Genomic DNA, 20194 nt, shown 5'->3' with positions numbered 1-20194 from the left:
AATTTCCTTTCTTGTATGTGGGGCTTTCCACTTGCTAGAGTTTAATTCATTTAGATTCTTGCATTCTTAGCAATCTAATGAGTTTAATAAAACAAAACAAAACACTTCTGTGTACCTGAAGGTCTTGTCAGCTTCTAATTTGGCCGAGCTAGGTAGCTAGGTAAATCCTGACTACAAAAGTTAGGAGTATTTTTTTTCCCTCTGAGGGAGCAATATATGCCAGCCTCCTTGTTCTCCATAGAAGTTTTATTTTCATTCTTTTGAAAAGATCCTTATATAAATATATATTTTTGTTTTTTTAATTTTTAAAAAATTTATTTATTTATTTATTTATTTATTTATTTAAGGGCTGCACCTGCAGCATATGGAAGTTCCCAGACTAGGGATGGAATCAGAGCTGCAGTTGCTGGCCTATACCACCACAGCCACAGCAACACCAGATCTGAGCTGCATCTGCAAGCTATGCCATAGTTTGCAGCAAGGCTGGATCCCCAACCCATTGAGTGAAACCAGAGATCAAACCTGCATCCTCATGGACACCAGTTGGGCTTTTAATCCGCTGAGCCACAATGGGAACTCCCAAAACCTTATTTTTTTTTTTTTTTTATAAGCTCGGTTGTAGGTAAATTTTTAGATGCCAAGGCAGTGTGTTTACAGGAGTCAGGGAGGTGATTAGTCCTGGAGTCATCTGTTCCTTACATAGAGACATTCAGCAACATTTCCCCTGTTTTCAACCCCACCTCTCACTCCAATTCTCCACTGCCCTTGATTTTTTAAGTGTTCTAGATGGCAGATTGTGATTGATATCCTTCATGCTTGTTTTGGCTGCTGTTTCCACAACCCTGGTTCATTATTATTATAAAACATATCACCTGGTTTTCTATCTTTTCGAAATTTGTTGTATGCTCCTAGGGATCTTGTGGCCTAAGATTATGTGAGGATATTTGCTAACGAACTAAAGAGTTAGAGCTGAATCCCAAGCAGCCTGATTCCTGGTCCAATTCACTTTGCATTAACCTTCTCCCTTCCTTATTTCACTCTCCCATATTTCTCTCTGTGTTGAGGTCCACTGAAGGCATTACTGAAGAATCACCCAAGGTGCCACACTGTAACAATGATTCAGCTGACAGCTACGCCTCTGAGTGCACTTGATGATGAGCCAATGCATATCCGATTTACAGGCCTGACTCCATTTCAGATAGTGTTTCTTCAGGCATCACTGGAAGATGAAAGGAGGAACATGTTTCATTCTTACGTCTACTATAAGGCCAACGAAGTTGGTGAGGTGAACCTGAAGCAGGCTGCTTCTCTTGGAGGTGATTATGTAGGAGTCCAGCCCATGGGTCTCTTCTGGTCCCTGAAATCTGAGAAGGTTGGAATTAAACTCTTCAAGAGAGATGTGATGAATAGCCCCTTTCAGGTCCAATTAAAACTTTGTGATCCAGCTGTCCTGTTGACCCACATTGTCTCTACTCCTCCAATAGTCTGCCTGACTTTAGAGAGGTGGTATGTAGCACCTGGTGTCACCCGGACCCAAGGCAAAGAAGGCCACATTCGGGGAGTACTTTTTATCCCTCCACGTGAGTAGAATTACCCTGCTGATTGTCATCTTGATTTTCCTTTTTCGAATGCATTATCCTTCTAGAAGGTTAGCCTGGATATGGATAAAATATAGAGCATTCCATTCCTGACTTAGAATTGGGGTTAACTTTGCATCAGAACAAGGTGGTAATAATGCCATTCCAACTCAAGTTTTATCTCAACAATTCTGGAGTAGTTTATGGAATCCCTGCATTATAGAATTTCCATAGCTTTGGATTTATGTGACACTCATTTGCATTGAAGCCCAGCTATCTGAAGACCCACATCCTGATATGGAACCATGTCCCAGCTCTTTTGGGGGTTCTGTTATGTCTCACTTTTAATTCAGGCATAGGTCATTGCATGACGATATAATGGATTGAAATATGTTAACAAATATAGAGGGTGCAGAGAAATTTTATACTCTCTAGTTCCATGAATATTGCATATCTGTAGAATATCCATAAATCACCAGCTAATATAACAAGCTCCCTAATGGCTATAAAACTTACTAAAACACTCACAGTTTCTCATAGTGCTGTCACATACCAATAAGTGATTCAAGACATCTGTGGTGCATTTCTCAGCATTTTTTTTTTTTGTCTTTTTGCTATTTCTTGGGCCGCTCCCGCGGCATATGGAGATTCCCAGGCTAGGGGTCCAGTCGGAGCTGTAGCCACTGGCCTACACCAGAGCCACAGCAACGCGGGATCCGAGCCGCGTCTGCAACCTACACCACAGCTCACGGCAACGCCGGATCCTTAACCCACTGAGCAAGGGCAGGGACCGAACCCACAACCTCATGGTTCCTAGTCGGATTCGTTAACCACTGCGCCACGACAGGAACTCCTCTCAGCATTTATTGTGGGACTGAATGAAGCAAAGTTAATTTCCCAGAAATAGCCCTCAGTAGGTCCAGATTTCAGGTGTGTCTTAGGTTGCTTTATTCATACATATGCTTTGACCAGCCACCATATCACTAGGATGTATTCCCTCTCATTCTGCTTTCTTTCTTCTTCTTTCTTTAAATAGTCTCCTTCTAGAACTGAAATGGGTTAAGGAAACATGATGTGTTAAAGATGGTTTCTTGACAACATAGAGTTTTAGATAGTCTAGAAGGAAAAAAGCTTCCCCTTCCAAATTCACCATGACCCATGCACTTTTGTCTGTAATGTGCGTAGGCATGAAAAAAGAAGTGGCACAAATTTCTGTGCCTCTATTATCCTATCTCAGTTATAAATCTGAGTATTAGTGTAAGCCTTTCACTTTGGGATGATGTGCTGGGTGTGCTATTTGTAAACCCTCTTGGACACTGAATGTGCTGGGTCTCCTGATTTGGGTGTTTGATCTGTAGGGGTACAAATAAGCGCTGTGTTATGTGGGCCCAAAAGGGGTTGAGTTAGTTCTCAAGGAAATTCTTAACAGCAATATTTTCCCAAGATGAGATGTTCAGTACTCTTAAGTACTGTCAATCAGAAGATGTAAAAATATCCCCATTCATGTATTCAAGTGATTGATATATATATATATATATGTGTGTGTGTGTGTATACATACATACATATACATATACACACACACACACACACACATATATATATATATCTCCAGCTCACTGGATCCAAACTGCATCTGTGACCTACACTGCAGCTCACAGAAACCATCCTCATGGATACTAGTCGGGTTCGTTACCACTGAGTCACAATGGAAGCTCCTCAAGTAGTATTTTTTTTTCATTTTTTAAAATGTTAATTTTTATTTCCCCAATACAATTTTTTTTCTACTGTACAGCAAAGTAGCAGGATATAAGATTAACATTCAGAAATCAGTCACATTTCTGTATATTAACACTGAAGTATCAGAAAAGGAATACAAAAATACAATACCTTTAAAATTGCACCCCAAAAAACCAAATACCTGGGAATACTCCTGATCAAGGAGGTAAAGGACTTATATGCTGAGAACTATAAAACATTAATCAAGGGAATTAAAAAAGATTCAAAGAAATGGAAAGATATTCCATGCTTTTGGGTTGGAAAAAATAATATTGTAAAAATGGCCATACTACTCAAAGCAATCAACAGATTTGATGCAATCCCTATCAAATTACCCATGGCATTTTTCACAGAACTACAGCAAACAATCCAAAAATTTATATGGAACCACAAAAGACCCAGAATTGCCAAAGCAATTCTGAGGAACAAAAACCAAGCAGGAGGCATAACTCTCCCAGACTTCAGGCAATATTACAAAGCCATAGTCATCAAGACAGTGTGGTACTGGGACCAAAACAGACAGACAGACCAATGGAGAACAGAGAACTGAGAACCCGGAAATAAACCCAGACACCTATGGTCAATTAAACTTCGACAAAGGAAGCAAGAATATAAAATGGGAAAAAGACAGCCTTTTCAGCAAGTGGTGATGGGAAAACTGGACAGCTGTATGTAAATCAATGAAACTAGAACACACCCTCACATCATACACAAAAATAAACTCAAAATGGCTGAAAGACTTAAATATAAGACTAGACACACCATTAAACTCCTAGAAGAGAACATAGGGAAAACATTCTCTGTCAAATGTTTTCTCAGGTCAGTCTCTCAAAACAACAGAAATAAAAGCAAAAATAAACCAATGGGACCTAATCAAACTGACAAGCTTCTGCACTGCAAAGGAAACCATAAAGAAAACAAAAAGAAAACTTACAGAATGGGAGAAAATAGTTTCAAAGGAATGCAACTGACAAGGGCTTAATCTCTAAAATACACAAACAACTTATGCAACTCAACAGCAAAAAAGCCAACAACCCAAGTGAAAAATGAGCAAAAGACCTGAATAGACATTTCTCCAAGGAAGATATACAGATGGCCAACAAGCACATGAAAAAAAATGCTCCATATCACTGATTAGTAGAGAAATGCAAATCAAAACTACCAGGAGGTTCAACCTCACGCTGATCAGAATGGCCATCATTAATAAATCCACAAATAACAAATGCTGGAGAGGGTGTGGAGAAAAGGGAACCCTCCTGTACTGTTGGTAGGAATGTAAGTTGGTACAACCTCTATGGAAAACAGTATGGAAGTACCTTAGAAAACTAAACAAAGAACTACCATATGACCCAGTAATTCCACTCTTGGCATATATCCAGACAAAAGTTTCCTTGAAAAAGACACATGCACCCGCATGTTCATTGTAGCACTATTCACAATAGCCAAGGCGTGGAAACAACCCAAATGTCCATCAACAGATGATTGGATTAAGAAGACATGGCGAGGAGGAGACAAGATGGCAGAAGAGTAGGGGTACACGCTCACACTCTCCCACAAACACAACAAAAAAAACACATCTACAGGATAAATGACTCACACAGAACATCAACCAATCGCTGGCGGAAGAACCTAAACTCCAATAACGGCAAGAAGTTCGTGACATTGCTAGGTAAAACAAGAAAAAAGAGAGTGAGAGAAGGATGGGTGCTCCCGAAAGGGAACTGTGGAGGAGAAAGGGATCCCACCCCCTGGAAAGTCAGCTACTCGCCTGAAAGATCAACTGAACAGGAGCAATTTCCAGATGCAGAGAAGAGTGTAGCAGTAAGTCGGAGTTCTGAAAAGCAGATCAAGAACCGAATGGATCATCTGAACTATGGGCACAGTCACCAAAAATTGAGACTCCTGGGTGGGGGCTGGGCACTGAGACCTCGGCTCTGGAGGTTAGTCCCTGGGAAAGGGCTGGAGGGGCAGAGTGGAGTGGAGACTGCTTGGGAGGTCTAGAAACTGGTCTGTCAAGTTTGACAGGGCAGAGACTGCCTGGGAGACTAGAAAGCAAAGCTGTCACAGCGGGAGGGAGCAATTCTCTAGGGACGGGGAAGTGGAAAGCCACATCAGAGGGAACCTGGGAGAAAAGCCTGGTCTGCGCCCGTGTTGGGGAGGGGAGAGAAGAAGGGGTGGTCCCCATAGAATACTCCCCACGCCACAGCAAGCTTACCTGCCCGCTAGCTATCAGAAAGCTGTGCTTCCCAGTGCACCCCCTTCCCCCACCCCTGCCACCCCCTACGCACTCGCTGGACCTGGGGCTGCCTGCCATCCAGGAGGGCTGGCCTCAACAAGTGCCTGAAGCCTGCCACCACAGGGGCTCTCTCTGCACTGGCCTGCTTGCCCTTTGAAGGGGCTGCACCCCCGCGGAGCAGCACCAAACACCACCAGCCCCCGAGAAAAGGCCTGCAGCCCAGAAAAGCTACAACAAACCTGGCCAGGCCGAGAAAAGATCTGCCTAATTCTCGGCCAGTCTTTCCAAGTCGAGCTGCCCTGGGGAAGAGCCTCTTGGGTTCACAGTGCCACAGCTAGCCCCTCCAGCTGTCAGGGGGAGCTGAACTCCTGTGGAACAGCCACAAAGGACTGCCAGCTCCTGACAGGACCCCACACACCCCAGAAAAGCTAGAACAAGCCTGGCCAGGCGTGAAAAGATCTGCCTAATTCTCGGACAGTCTTTCCGAGTTGGGCTGCCCAGGGGAGGAGCATCGTAGGTTCCAGAGGCCCAGCTATCTTCCACAGCTGTCAGGGGGAGCCAAACTCTCGTGGAACAGCTACAAAGGACTGCCATCTCTCTGAAGGACCCCCTGCAGCCCAGAAAAGCTACAACAAGCCTGGCTGGGGTGTGAAAAGATCTGCCTAATTCTCAGACAGTCTTTCTGAGTCGGGCTGCCCCCCCCCCCCCCCCCCCCCCCCCCCCCCCCCCCCCCCCCCTCCTCCTTCTGAGTTGGGCTGCCCTAGGGAAGAGCTTCTTGGGTTCTCAGTGACCCAGCTAGCTGCTACAGCCCTCAGGGGTGCTGCACTCCTGAGTAACAGCTGCCCAACACCACCAACCCCCTGAAAGAACCCCACAGCCTAAAAACACCAGAGCAAGCTCTGCATGACCAAGTGAAATTTGATACCATTGTGGTGTGGACCTCCCAGTCCTGTCTGCCCTCAGGAAGCCCTCCTTTGCTTCAAAGAAACACTGTTAGCCCCATCAACACTCCAGAAAAGCCACACTGCCTCAAAAAAGACTGACCAACAACGCCAGCCCTCAGGAAACATTCCACAGCAGTGACAAGGCAAACACTGCCTGGTCACGGAGAGTACAACTCCCCCAGGGAAAAGAAAACAACAAGCAAGATGAAGAAGCTGAGAAATCATCCCCAGTTAAACCAACAGGAGAACTCACCTAAAACAGTCAACAATGAAACAGATCTGTGCAGTCTGACAGACCTGGAGTTCAAAAGAGAAATAGTGAAAATACTGAAAGAATTAAGAGAAGATAATGCGGATACACTCAGAAAGGAAGTAGAAAATATAAGGAGGAGCCAAGAAAAACTAGAACATTCATTTGCAGAGATACAAACTGAACTAAAGGCAGTAAAAACCAGAATGAATAATGCAGAAGAACGAATCAGTGGTATGGAAGATAGAATAATGGACAAACAGGACAGCAGACAGAAAACCAAATCAAAAAACAGGAAAGCAATATAAGAGACCTATGGGATAATATAAAGTGGGTCAATCTACGCATGATAGGAATTCCAGAAGGAGTAGAAAAAGATAAGGGGATGGAAAATATATTTGAAGAAATTATCGCTGGAAACTTCCCAAATCTAAAGGATACTGAGTTCAAAATACAGGAAGCACAGAGGCCCCACACAAGTTGAATCCAAATAGACCCACACCAAGACACATAATAATAAAAACAGCAAAAGTTAGTGATAAAGAGAGGATCCTAAAGGCAGCAAGAGAAAAGCAGAATGTTAACTACAAGGGAACCCCCATAAGATTATCAGCTGATTTCTCTACAGAAACACTACAGGCCAGAAGGGAATGGCAAGAGATATTTAAAGTGCTCAAAGGAAAAATATGCAACCTAGAATACTCTATCCAGCAAGAATATCATTTAAAATAGAAGGGGAAATAAAATTTTTTCCCAACAAACAAAAACTTAAAGAATACAGCAACACAAAACCCAGGCTAAAAGAAATACTGAAAGGGCTTCTCTAAACCAGAAAAAAAGGGAAGAAAAAAGAAAAAAAAAGAAAAAGAAGAGGAAGAACTAGGACTGAGGAAACCACTATCAGAGAGCAGTCACTCAAATAAGCCAGCATACAGATTTAATCACGAACATGTTTCAAACAAAATAAAATTAAAAAGATAAAAAAAGAGTCATCAAAATCATAAAATGTGGGCAAGGGATGTTAGGAAATAAGTAGACCCTTTTTGTTTGTTTGTATGTCTCTCTTCTTAATTTCAATATAGTAATGAAGTGTTTGAACTTACAGGACCATCAGGCTAAAACACAATTATAGGAAGGGGTTAGCATACTTAAAAAACAGGGCAACCAGAAGCCAAAACCAAATATTGCATTCGCAAAAAATGAAAAAAAAAAAAAAAAAACACTCAAGCAGATAATAACCAGAGACCATCCAACCAAAAAAAAAAAAAAAAAAAAAAAAAAAGACAGAGAAAGGAAGAATGGAGAACCATAGAATCAACTGGAACACGAGGTTCAAAATGGCAATACATAATCATCTATCAATTATCACCTTAAATGTCAATGGACTGAATGCCCCAATCAAAAGACACAGAGTGGCTGAGTGGATAAAAAGGCAAAAACCTTCAATATGCTGCCTACAAGAAACTCACCTTAGGACAATGGATACATATAGATTGAAAGTGAAAGGGTGGGGAAAAATATTCCACGCCAATAGACATGACAGAAAAGCAGCAGTTGCAACACTCATATCAGACAAAATAGACTTTAAGACAAAAGACATAAAGAAAGACAAAGAAGGACACTACTTATTGATTAAGGGATCCATCCAAGGAGAGGATGTTACTATCGTCAGCATATATGCCCCAAATATAGGAGCACCCAGATACATACAACAAATATTAACAGACATAAGGGAGACATTGATGGGAATACAATCATAGTAGGAGACTTCAATACTCCACTCACATCAATGGACAGATCCTCTAAACAGAAAACCAATAAAGCAACAGAGATCCTAAAGGAAACAATAGAAAAGTTAGACTTAATTGATATCTTCAGGACACTACATCCAAAAAAATCAGAATACACATTCTTCTCAAGTGCACATGAAACATTCTCAAGAATCAACCACATATTGGGACACAAAGCTAACCTCAATAAATTTAGGAGCATAGAAATTATCTCAAGTATCTTCTCTGACCACAATGCCATGAAATTAGAAATCAACCATGGGAAAAGAAATTAGAAAAAACCTACTCCATGGAGACTCAACAACATGCTACTAAAAAACCAATGGGTCAATGAAGAAATCAAGAAGGAAATTAAAAACTACCTTGAAACAAATGATAATGAAGACACAACCTCTCAAAATCTATGGGATGCTGCAAAAGCAGTGCTCAGAGGGAAATTTATAGCGATACAGGCCTTTCTCAAAAAAGAAGAAAGATCCCAAATTGACAACTTAACCCTCCACCTAAATGAATTAAAAAAGAAGAACAAAAAAGACCTAAAGGCAGCAGAAGGAAGGAAATTATAAAGATCAAAGAGGAAATCAATAAAATAGAGACTCAAAAAACATAGAGAAAATTAATAAAACCAAGAGCTGGTTCTTTGAAAAGGTGAACAAAATTGACAAACCCCTGGCCAGACTCACTAAAAAGAGGAGAGAAAGAACCCAAATAAACAAAATTATAAATGAAAAAGGAGAAATCACAATGGATACTGCAGAAATACAAAAAACCATAAGAGAATACTATGAACAAGTATATGGCAACAAGTTTGACAATAGGGAAGAAATGGACAATTTTCTAGAATCTAACAGCCTGCCAAAACTAAATGAAGATGAAACAGACCATCTGAACAGACCAATCACTAGAAATGAAATTGAAGAGGTCATAAAAACACTCCCTACAAATAAAAGTCCAGGACCAGATGGCTTCACAGGCGAATTCTATCAAACATATAAAGAGGAATTGGTGCCCATCCTCCTTAAACTCTTTCAAAAGGTTGAAGAAGAAGGAATACTCCCAAAGACATTCTATGATGCCACCATCACCCTCATTCCAAAATCAGACAGAGATACCACCAAAAAAGAAAACTATCGGCCAATATCATTGATGAATATAGATGCAAAAATTCTCAACAAAATCTTAGCCAACCAAATCCAACAACACATAAAAAAAATCAAACACCATGACCAGATAGGGTTCATCCCAGGTTCACAAGGATGGTTCAACATATGCAAATCAATCAGCATCATACACCACATTAACAAAAAAAGGTCAAAAATCATATGATCATCTCAATAGACGCAGAAAAAGCATTTGACAAAGTCCAACATCCATTCATGATCAAGACCCTCGCCAAAGTGGGTATAGAGGGAACATTCCTGAACATAATCAAAGCCATTTATGATAAACCCACAGCAAATATAATACTCAATGGGGAAAAACTGAAAGCCTTCTTACTCAAATATGGAATAAGACAGGGATGCCCACTCTCACAACTGCTCTTCAACATAGTTTTGGAAGTCCTGGCCACAGCAATTAGACAAACAAAAGAAATAAAAGGCATCCATATAGGAAGAGAAGAGATCAAACTGTCACTGTATGCAGATGATATGATACTATACATAGAAAACCCTAAGGACTCAACCCCAAAACTACTTGAACTGATTAATAAATTCAGCAAAGTAGCAGGATATAAGATTAACATTCAGAAGTCAGTGGCATTTCTGTATACCAGCAATGAAATGTTAGAAAAGGAATTTAAAAATACAACACCTTTTAAAATTGCACCTCACAAAATCAAGTACCTTGGAATACACCTGACCAAGGAGGTAAAGGAGCTGTATGCTGAGAACTATAAAACTTTAATCAAAGAAATCAAAGAAGATGTAAAGAAATGGAAAGATATTCCATGTTCATGGATTGGAAAAATCAATATTGTAAAAATGGCCATACTACCCAAAGCAATCTACAGATTCAATGCTATCCCTATCAAATTGCCCATGGCGTTTTTCACAGAACTAGAACAAACAATCCAAACATTTATATGGAATAACAAAAGACCCAGAATCACCAAAGCAATCCTGAGAAACAAAAACCAAGCAGGAGGCATAACTCTCCCAGACTTCAAGAAATACTACAAAGCCACAGCCATCAAAACAGTGTGGTACTGGTATCAAAACAGACAGACAGACCAATGGAACAGAATAGAGAATCCGGAAATAAACCCTGACACCTAGGGTTAATTAATCTTTGACAAGGGAGGCAAGAACATAAAATGGGAAAAGGAAAGTCTATTCAGCAAGCATTGCTGGGAAACCTGGACAGCTGCATGCAAAGCAATGAAACTAGAACACACCCTCACACCATGCACAAAAATAAACTCCAAATGGCTGAAAGACTTAAACATGCGACAGGACACCATCAAACACCTAGAAGAAAACATAGGCAAAACACTCTCTGATATCAACATCATGAATATTTTCTCAGGTCAGTCTCCCAAAGCAATAGAAATTAGAGCAAAAATAAACCCATGGGACCTAATCTAATGCAAAGCTTTTGCAAAGCAAAGGAAACCCAAAAGAAAACAAAACGACAACTTACAGAATGGGAGAAAACAGTTTCAAATGATGCAACAGACAAGGGCTTAATCTCTAGAATATGTAAACAACTTATACAACCCAACAGCAAAAAAGCCAATCACTCAATGGAAAAATGGGCAAAAGACCTGAATAGACATTTCTCCAAGGAAGATATACAGATGGCCAGCAAACACATGAAAAAATGCTCAACATCGCTGATTGTAAGAGAAATGCAAATCAAAACTACCATGAGATACCACCTCACACCAGTCAGAATGGCCATCATTAATAAATCCACAAATAACAAGTGCTGGAGGGGCTGTGGAGAAAAGGGAACCCTCCTACACTGTTGGTGGGAATGTAAACTGGTACAGCCACTATGGAGCACAGTTTGGAGATACCTTAGAAATCTATACATAGAGCTTCCATATGACCCCACAATCCCACTCTTGGGCATCTATCCGGACAAAGCTCTACTTAAAAGAGACACATGCACCCGCATGTTCATTGCAGCACTATTCACAATAGCCAGTACATGGAAACAACCCAAATGTCCATCAACAGATGATTGGATTCGGAATACTACTCAGCCATAAAAAGGAATGCCATCATGCCATTTGCAGCAACATGGATGGAACTAGAGAATCTCATACTGAGTGAAATGAGCCAGAAAGACAAAGACAAATACCATATGATATCACTTATAACTGGAATCTAATATCCAGCACAAATGAACATCTCCACAGAAAAGAAAATCATGGACTTGCAGAAGAGACTTGTGGCTGCCTGATGGGAGAGGGAGGGAGTGGGAGGGATCGGGAGCTTGGGATTATCAGACACAACTTAGAATAGATTTACAAGGAGATCCTGCTGAGTAGCATTGAGAGCTTTGTCTAGATACTCACGTTGCAACAGAACAAAGGGTGGGGGAAAAAATGTACATGTAATATATACATGTAAGGATAACTTGATCCCCTTGTTGTACACTGGGAAAATAAAAAAAAAAATTCAAATATGGATCTTTAACACACGGGCCATGGAAATAGTCCAAAAACTAGCACCCAAACATTTTCTGTGTATGATAGTATTACATCTATTAATGTGATGTAATTTCTAATTTCTCTAAGAATAGTTATAGATAACTATTATTAGAATATATGTTTATATGTGTCAATAAACTTCTAACTTATGGTTGGTTTTAGGCTTGCGTATGTGTGTTCTGAGAGGGGTTAATAATTAAATTTTTATTTTTCTGGAAATTGCTGTGAAATATTTAAAGACATATAGGTAGTAAGAGCAATGCAAATACATTTTTTAAACAAACTAGCAAGCTGAAATTGATTAATGATCTAATAAAATCTAATGAAATAATTATGGCAAAGTTTCTATAATCACACAGCCAATATTACAAGAAGAAAACTCTTTTTTTTGATTATTTAATTTTGGGGGTGTTGTAGGGTGAGGACTTGGGAATGGATGTCAAAAAGAAAACTTTTTAAAAGAGTAAAAGATGGCATAAAAAATGAAGAACTTTTAAAATTTAGAAAAAAATCATACCAAACTAGAAAACATTGGAAACTAAGGCTTAGTACATCTAGCTAAAAATAAAAAAGATGTGCTTTTTGTTTCCCCTGAAAGTCAGATGTTGTTACCAATGTGAATAAATATGTCATAATAAATATGAGTCATTAGCAAAAAAAAAAAAAAAGAAGACGCATATATACACAATGGAATACTATTCAGTCATAAAAAAGAAGAAAATAATGCCATTTGCAGCAACATGGATGGAACTAGACTCTCATACTGAGTGAAGTAAGTCAGAAAGAGAAATACAAATACCATATGATATCACATATCTGGAATCTAATATACAGCACAAATGAACCTTTCCACAGAAAAGAAGTTCATGGACATGGAGAACAGATTTGTGGTTGCCAAGGGGGAGGAAGAGGGAGTGGAATGGATTGGGAATTTGGGGTTAATAGATGCAAACTATTGCATTTGGAATGGATAAGCAATGAGATCCTGCTGTATAGCACTGGGAACTATGTCTAGTCACTTATGATGGGGCAGGATAATGTGAGAAAAAAGAATGTATACATGGATGTGTAACTGGGTCACCTTGCTGTGTAGTATAAAATTGAGAAAACACTGTAAACCAGCTATAATGGAAAAAAATAAAAATGATTATAAATGAAAAAAAAAGAATTAGTGTATAAACTTTCAATAGACTCCACCTTTTCAGTCTTGTATCTGTGTCAGAATTAAAGCTGACTGAATGTCTAACAGCATAATATCCAGAGGTTTCATTGGTAGCCGTATTCACTAACATGTTTAATCTCTGCAGTCAAGAATTGTGAACCCATAATGAGTCCTTTCTATAGTGCTGGAGTAAAGAAACCATTAATTAGGCCAAGGCCTCTTAATCTATAAAAAGGTATTCAAAAAGGCTCTGGGAAAAATGAAGATCTTGAAAATATATGCACGTTGTACATGCTTATATTTGCATTTTACTGATGAGAGGGACCATGGATTTAACTGGGTTCTCAAAGAGGTATATGGCTTCAACAAAAAGGTACCAAAATGATTGTGAGCTATAATCCTGATTTAACATTGCTCTGTTACATTCACCTAACACTATATAGTGATGAAATCTTATACCAAAATAGGGATAGTAAGAGCATCCTTCTATACTCAGTGTTTGTATGGGCAGCAGCTTGCTTCCAAAAGAAAGCAGAGCCCACATGCTGAAAGTAATTTATGATGCAGGAATTGCATATTTTATTCTTGTATGAGTGATTTTAGCTAAGAAAGACTGGCCCTATCCATATTTAAAAGAAGTGACTTGATTTAAAGGAGTATTGGAAATTTTCAAACGAAATATTTCTAGGTTTTCTCACCTTGCAAAAAGAAGAAAGAAAGTGATTATGAGTGTAGCTTGATTATTTTTGTAATTTTTTTCTTTGCTTTTTTGGGCCACACCTGCGGCATATGGAAGTTCCCAGGCTAAGGGTCCAATTGGAACTGTACCTGCCAATCTACACCACAGCCACAGCAACATGGGATCCAAGCCTCGTCTGCAACATACACCACGACTCACAGCAATACCAGTTCCTTAACCCACTGAGCAGGGCCAGGAGCCCACATCCTCATGGATACTAGTTGGGTTCATTACTGCTGAGCCACAACGGGAACTCCTGTATCTTGGCTTAAAAATACTACTTGACCATAGGTGTCTGGGTTTATTTCCGGGTTCTCAGTTCTCTGTTCTCCATTGGTCTGTCTGTCTGTTTTGGTCCCAGTACCACACTGTCTTGATGACTATGGCTTTGTAATATTGCCTGAAGTCTGGGAGAGTTATGCCTCCTGCTTGGTTTTTGTTCCTCAGAATTGCTTTGGCAATTCTGGGTCTTTTGTGGTTCCATATAAATTTTTGGATTGTTTGCTGTAGTTCTGTGAAAAATGCCATGGGTAATTTGATAGGGATTGCATCAAATCTGTTGATTGCTTTGAGTAGTATGGCCATTTTTACAATATTATTTTTTCCAACCCAAAAGCATGGAATATCTTTCCATTTCTTTGAATCTTTTTTAATTCCCTTGATTAATGTTTTATAGTTCTCAGCATATAAGTCCTTTACCTCCTTGATCAGGAGTATTCCCAGGTATTTGGTTTTTTGGGGTGCAATTTTAAAGGTATTGTATTTTTGTGTTCTTTTTCTAATACTTCAGTGTTAATATACAGAAATGTGACTGATTTCTGAATGTTAATCTTATATCCTGCTATATTGATGAATTTGTTGATCAGTTTGAGTAGCTTTTGGGTTGAGTCCTTAGGATTTTGTATATATAGTATTATGTCATCTGCATACAGTGACATTTTACCTCTTCTCTTCCAATTTTGATGCCTTTTATATCTTTTATTTGTCTGATTGCTGTGGCTAGGACTTCCAGTACTATGTTTAATAATGATGGTGAGAGTGGGCATCCTTGTCTTGTTCCAGATTTTAATGGGAAGGCTTTCAGCTTGTCTCCACTGAGTATTATATTTATTGTGGGTTTATCATAAATGGCTTTTATTATGTTAAGGTATGTTCCCTCTATACCCCCTTTGGTAAGAGTTTGATCAGGAATAGATGTTGGACTTTGTTGGATGCTTTTTCTGCATCCTTTGGGATGATTATGTAGTTTTTGACTTTTCTTTTGTTAATGTGGTGTATGATTTTGATTGATTTGCATATGTTGAACCATCCTTGTGAACCTGGGATGAATCCCACTTGGTCTTTTTCATATGTTGTTGCATTTGGCTGGCTAAAAATTTGTTGAGAATTTTTGCATCTATATTCCTCGAAGATATTGGCCTATAGTTTCCTTTGTTGGTGGTATCTTTTTCTGGTTTTGGTATTAGGGTGATGGTGGCATCATAGAATGTCTTTGGGAGTGTTTCTTCTTCTTCAACCTTTTGGAAAAGTTTAAGGAGGATGGGTATAAGTTCCTCTTTGTATGTACATTAATTCTAAAACTTGTGATGCCTTTATTCTTTGTGTTTTCTTATTTTTCTTCTCTTTTCCTCACCTTCCATTCATACTCAATTCTGAGTTTTTTGTTTGTGTGTTTGTTTCTTTACTTTTCAGGAGAGGGCCATTTCCCGGGGGTAATTGATTTGTTTGGAATTCTTAGTGGACTGATGGAATCCTGGGCCAGTCTCCTGGCCAGTCGTGGCTCTGCTGCCTTGGCCTTGGCTTACTGTAACTATGAAGACCTGCCTCCCAAACTAGAGAAACTAGATTTGGAATATTTTGAAGAAGCTGTCAACTTTCTCCTGAGACATCCCAAGGTAATCTTTACCTTTTGAGTAGGTTTCAGTCCCAATTTGTTAATAACCATGATATTCTGTGACTTCCTTTAACTTCCAGGTACGATTCTTCCTCAGTGAACTTGAAAGTCAGTTACATGTTTACACTACTCATATAATTTCTTTCACATCTAGTTGCTCAGAAAGGCAAAATGCATAGGACGTTAGCATTGGCTTTGGATTCAGGCAGGAATATGTTGAATTTGGTTGCTCCATCCCTTTGGGCTTTGGAAATTTGGGCAAGTTACTAAAAATCCCTGATCCTCAGTTTCTTCATCTATTAAATAACATTGTAGTGACACAACTTCACAAGGTTATTGTGAAAATTAAGGGGGATAATAGAAGCCAAGTACTTATTGAGTAACTGACAGCACTAAATAGTCAATAAGTCTGAGCAATTATTATTATCACCTTCTCTGATAATAATTAAATCACCATTCTTAACCAACAGATATTCTACATTTTTTTGAATAGGCTTTATTTTGTATCATTAAAAAAAAAAAGTTCTAGGAGTTCCCATTGTGGCTCAGCAGAAACGAATCTAACTAGTATCCATGAGTTTGCAGGTTCGATTCCCGCCTCACTCAGTGGGTTAAGGATCCACTGTTGCCGCAATTTGCATTGGCATAGGTCACAGATGTGGCTCAGATCTGGCATGGCTGTGATGTAGGCAGGCAGCTGAAGCTCTGATTTGATCCCTAGCCTGGGAGCTTCCATATGCCTCAGGTATGGCCCTAAAAAAAAGAAAAAAGAAAAGAAAGATTAAAACCTAGGAGATGATCTTTCAGAAAGGTCTGAAGACTGTTTTGATTGTTTAGAAGTCAAAGGCACAGTTATATACATTCTTCAAACAAAGGATCCTACATCAAGACAACACACTGATGTTTTACATAAAGTTCACCAAAGATTCATAGTCCAGATAAGCATATACAAAGCCAGCCAGGGATCACCATAACCCCTTACAGGATTAGGAAAGGAATGTTATCTTTTAAGGAGTTACTTTGCTGGTATACAAAGCCAGAAAAACAATCTTTATGGTTGAGCAGGCATTCCTGCCTTGAGGTGGTCTGATTAATGTATAAGGCAGATGCACATTGCACATAGGAAGGACAGGGAGAATTTTATGCTTAAATTTTCTTGTCCTGCCTCAAAGCATAAATTTTATTCCATCATTTCAAAATACCAATCAAAATAGGCATTCCATTCAGTTCTGCAGATTTTCAAGCTATTGTAATCCAATTTCATTTTAAGAAAATTAAATTCAGGAATTTCAAAAATTATCCATAATGGCCATTGATATTGTAAGTTGCCTTTGGTCACATCCGTCCATTTAGTTAAAATATACATGAGGGAAGTTCTCTTGTGGAACAGTGAGTTAAGGATCCAGTATTGTCACTGCAGTGGCTTGGGTCGCTGCTGTGGTGCGGGTTTGATCCCCGGCCCAGGAATTTCTACATGCTCACATGCCTCAGTGTGGCAATAAAATAAAATAAAATAAAATTGCACACAAGAAGGAACCAAGGTTTTTAAACATAAAATTGACTGGTGTCCCAGTGCAGGGGGGCACCCTCAAAATATTTAGATAACTGGGATCCCATTTCTCAGAGGTTTTGCTATAGAGTAAAAGAGCAACTTTCCAATAGTTTATAACCAAACAGCTCGATTTAAACAGCTTCAATTTCAAAGTGTCTGCAGGTCTAATACCAGCCAGTTCTGAAGGAACAGCTTCATCCTACACCAAAGTCTTCTCAACCAGTCCCCATGGAATAGCTCCTATTCCAAAGGAATGGGCTGATGGCTGACCTGACCCAGTTTCAGCAAAACAGCCCCTATATCTGAAGGAAGTGGGATGATGGCCTCTCAGTCAGTTTCAGTTGAAAACAGTCTAATCTCTGAATCAGATGACGTGCCAAATGAGTACTTGCATTCATAACAAGGCTTTTACCAGAAAAAGTGAAACCTTAAAATACATAGATCCTTAATACAGCCTGAAGAACTTCAAATGCAAAGAGGTGTCGACTGGGTGGCGGGGGGAGGTCAACCTAAAAGTTGAGCAATATGTTTTATTCAGTGGATTTTCTGAGGACTTCAAGCCCAGGAAGCAGCCTCTCAGATACCTCTGAGGGACTGCTCCAAAGACACAAGGGAAGATCCAGAATAGGCAGGAGTTTTGCAACAAAACCAGGTCATGGGAACATCAAAAGATTACTATTAATTACAGAAAAACAGACATTTCAAGTTAATTCGTGCACTTATCTGTATGGGAAAATATAAGAGTCTAGGCTCACTGAAATTGTTTCTTTGATATGCACCTTAGCTATCTAGGGCCAGCATCTTGTTTGTTTCCATCTGGAGTTTCCTCAGGGCTCACCATTTGGGACAGCTCTGTAGTGGCTGGTGGTTTGATGCCTGCTACCTCCTTTATTTACTGATATGGCGGGTGGCATTCTTAGTCCACAGAAGGCAGAGGCTCAAATTCAGGAGAAAGATGTACCTTCAAACACCAAGGTAGATGAGAAAAGCTGTGGGAAATGAAGGGCTCAATTATGGGTATTAGACCTCTTAGCTCACCACCTCAAGAGCCTTTGGTGGGGCTCCTCTGGTCCCTGTATGGACCACCAAATGTTGACTGAAAATAAAGAGAATGCCAGATATTTCTCCAGCAAAAATGGGGTTATTCAGGATTAGCAGAGATTGCAGTTTGGGGTCTACCACTGTGGTGAACAACATACAAGTCTCCAAACAGCAAAGGAAGAAGGATTTTCTAGAGGGAAAAAGGAAGTTGTGAGTAAACAAAGAGTCCATGGCTTTTCTTGGCTGAGTCCTTGCCTTGAAAGAAGAGGAGTCTTTCTACCTGTTGGGCTCTGCTCTTGTTGCAGGGTATGAGCACTCCCTCTTTTGACCTTCCATTTATATTTAATTGAGGGTTCAGTTTATTTTTTATTTTTTATTTTTTTTTTACAGATCCTAGGCCCAGGCATTGGAATAGTCTCCATTTCTAGAGGAGCAGAGATTGGACTTTCCATGGCTATTCACCTAAAACAAGTCACAGCTACGGTGCTTATTAACGGGCCCAACTTTATTATTGACGTTCCACACGTATATCATGATCAGATAAGTCAAACTTTGGGCTTCTCTCCTCAATATAGCTCCATCTCTAACTTAGGATTCATAAAGTTACAGAACATTTTTGAGGAAAATAAAAATAACGCCAATAAGGCTGCTTTTCTCCCCATTGAAAAGGCCCAGGGACATTTCCTTTCATTGTGGGAGAAGAAGATAAGAATGTCAACAGCAAAGCACACGCACAACAAGCCACAGAACGGCTGAAGAGACATGGAAAGAAAAACTGGACCCTACAGTCTTACCCAGGGGCAGGCCACCTGATAGAACCCCCCCATTCCCCACTGTGCTGTGGCTCCAATGTCCCCAGTTTTCACATTGCCATGTACTGGAGAGGAGAGGTGATCCCACATGGAGCTACACAAGAACATTCTTGGAAGGAGATCCAGAAGTTTCTCAGGAAGCACCTTATTCCAGTTGTGACCAGTCGTTTCTGAAAGGGGCAAACATTCCTGAATATGGAGAAGCAATAGGATGCTTTACCACATTCCACTTCATTTTCATGGAACAATGCTTTTGATTTTGCACACACGGGGTCGTGCATGTACACATGCAAGAGCTCTATCTCCCTTTCTTTTTTTGTTTTTTGTTTTTGTTTTTAGGCCTGCACCAGAGGCATATGGAAATTCCCAGGGTTTTGGGAATTCAAATCTAGGGTTTGAATTGGAGCTGCAACTGCCAGCCTATGCCACAGCAATGCTGGATCCGAGCTGCATCTGTGACCTACACCACAGCTGGATACTTTAACCCACTGACGGGGGCCAGGGATCAAACCCTCATGGATGCTAGTCAGGTTCCTTACTGCTGAGCCACAACGGGAACTCCTGATCCCTTTTTGTAAGAAGGAAGTTATGGCAAGAGAAGACAGAAGGGCTGAGAATAGTTATGCCTTGACTTTGGAAAGGGCAAAATGGTTTCTGTTTAATCCAGTATCATAAACTGAAGGGTTTATATTTTTTAGAAATAAACTTAGAGCTCCAACTGCCCTAAAATATTTCAGTTTACAATTATAGCAATTCTCTAG

At 39.8% G+C, this 20194-nt stretch overlaps 1 protein-coding gene across 1 annotated transcript; it reads left to right on the top strand.

Annotated features, from left to right (window-relative positions):
• Window positions 586-19734, top strand: LOC102158534 (bile acid-CoA:amino acid N-acyltransferase-like). Its single transcript, XM_021075620.1, is given in 4 exon segments — window positions 586-1580; window positions 15827-16029; window positions 19012-19303; window positions 19306-19734. Coding segments are annotated over 4 exon segments (1263 nt in total). The 5' UTR covers window positions 586-1114; the 3' UTR covers window positions 19608-19734.

The sequence above is a fragment of the Sus scrofa genome, chromosome 1 (assembly GCF_000003025.6).
Source record: "Sus scrofa isolate TJ Tabasco breed Duroc chromosome 1, Sscrofa11.1, whole genome shotgun sequence".
NCBI classification, from domain to species: Eukaryota; Metazoa; Chordata; class Mammalia; order Artiodactyla; family Suidae; genus Sus; species Sus scrofa.
The sequence above is the reverse complement of the archived record's forward strand: the minus strand, read 5'-3'. Positions and strand labels throughout refer to the sequence as shown.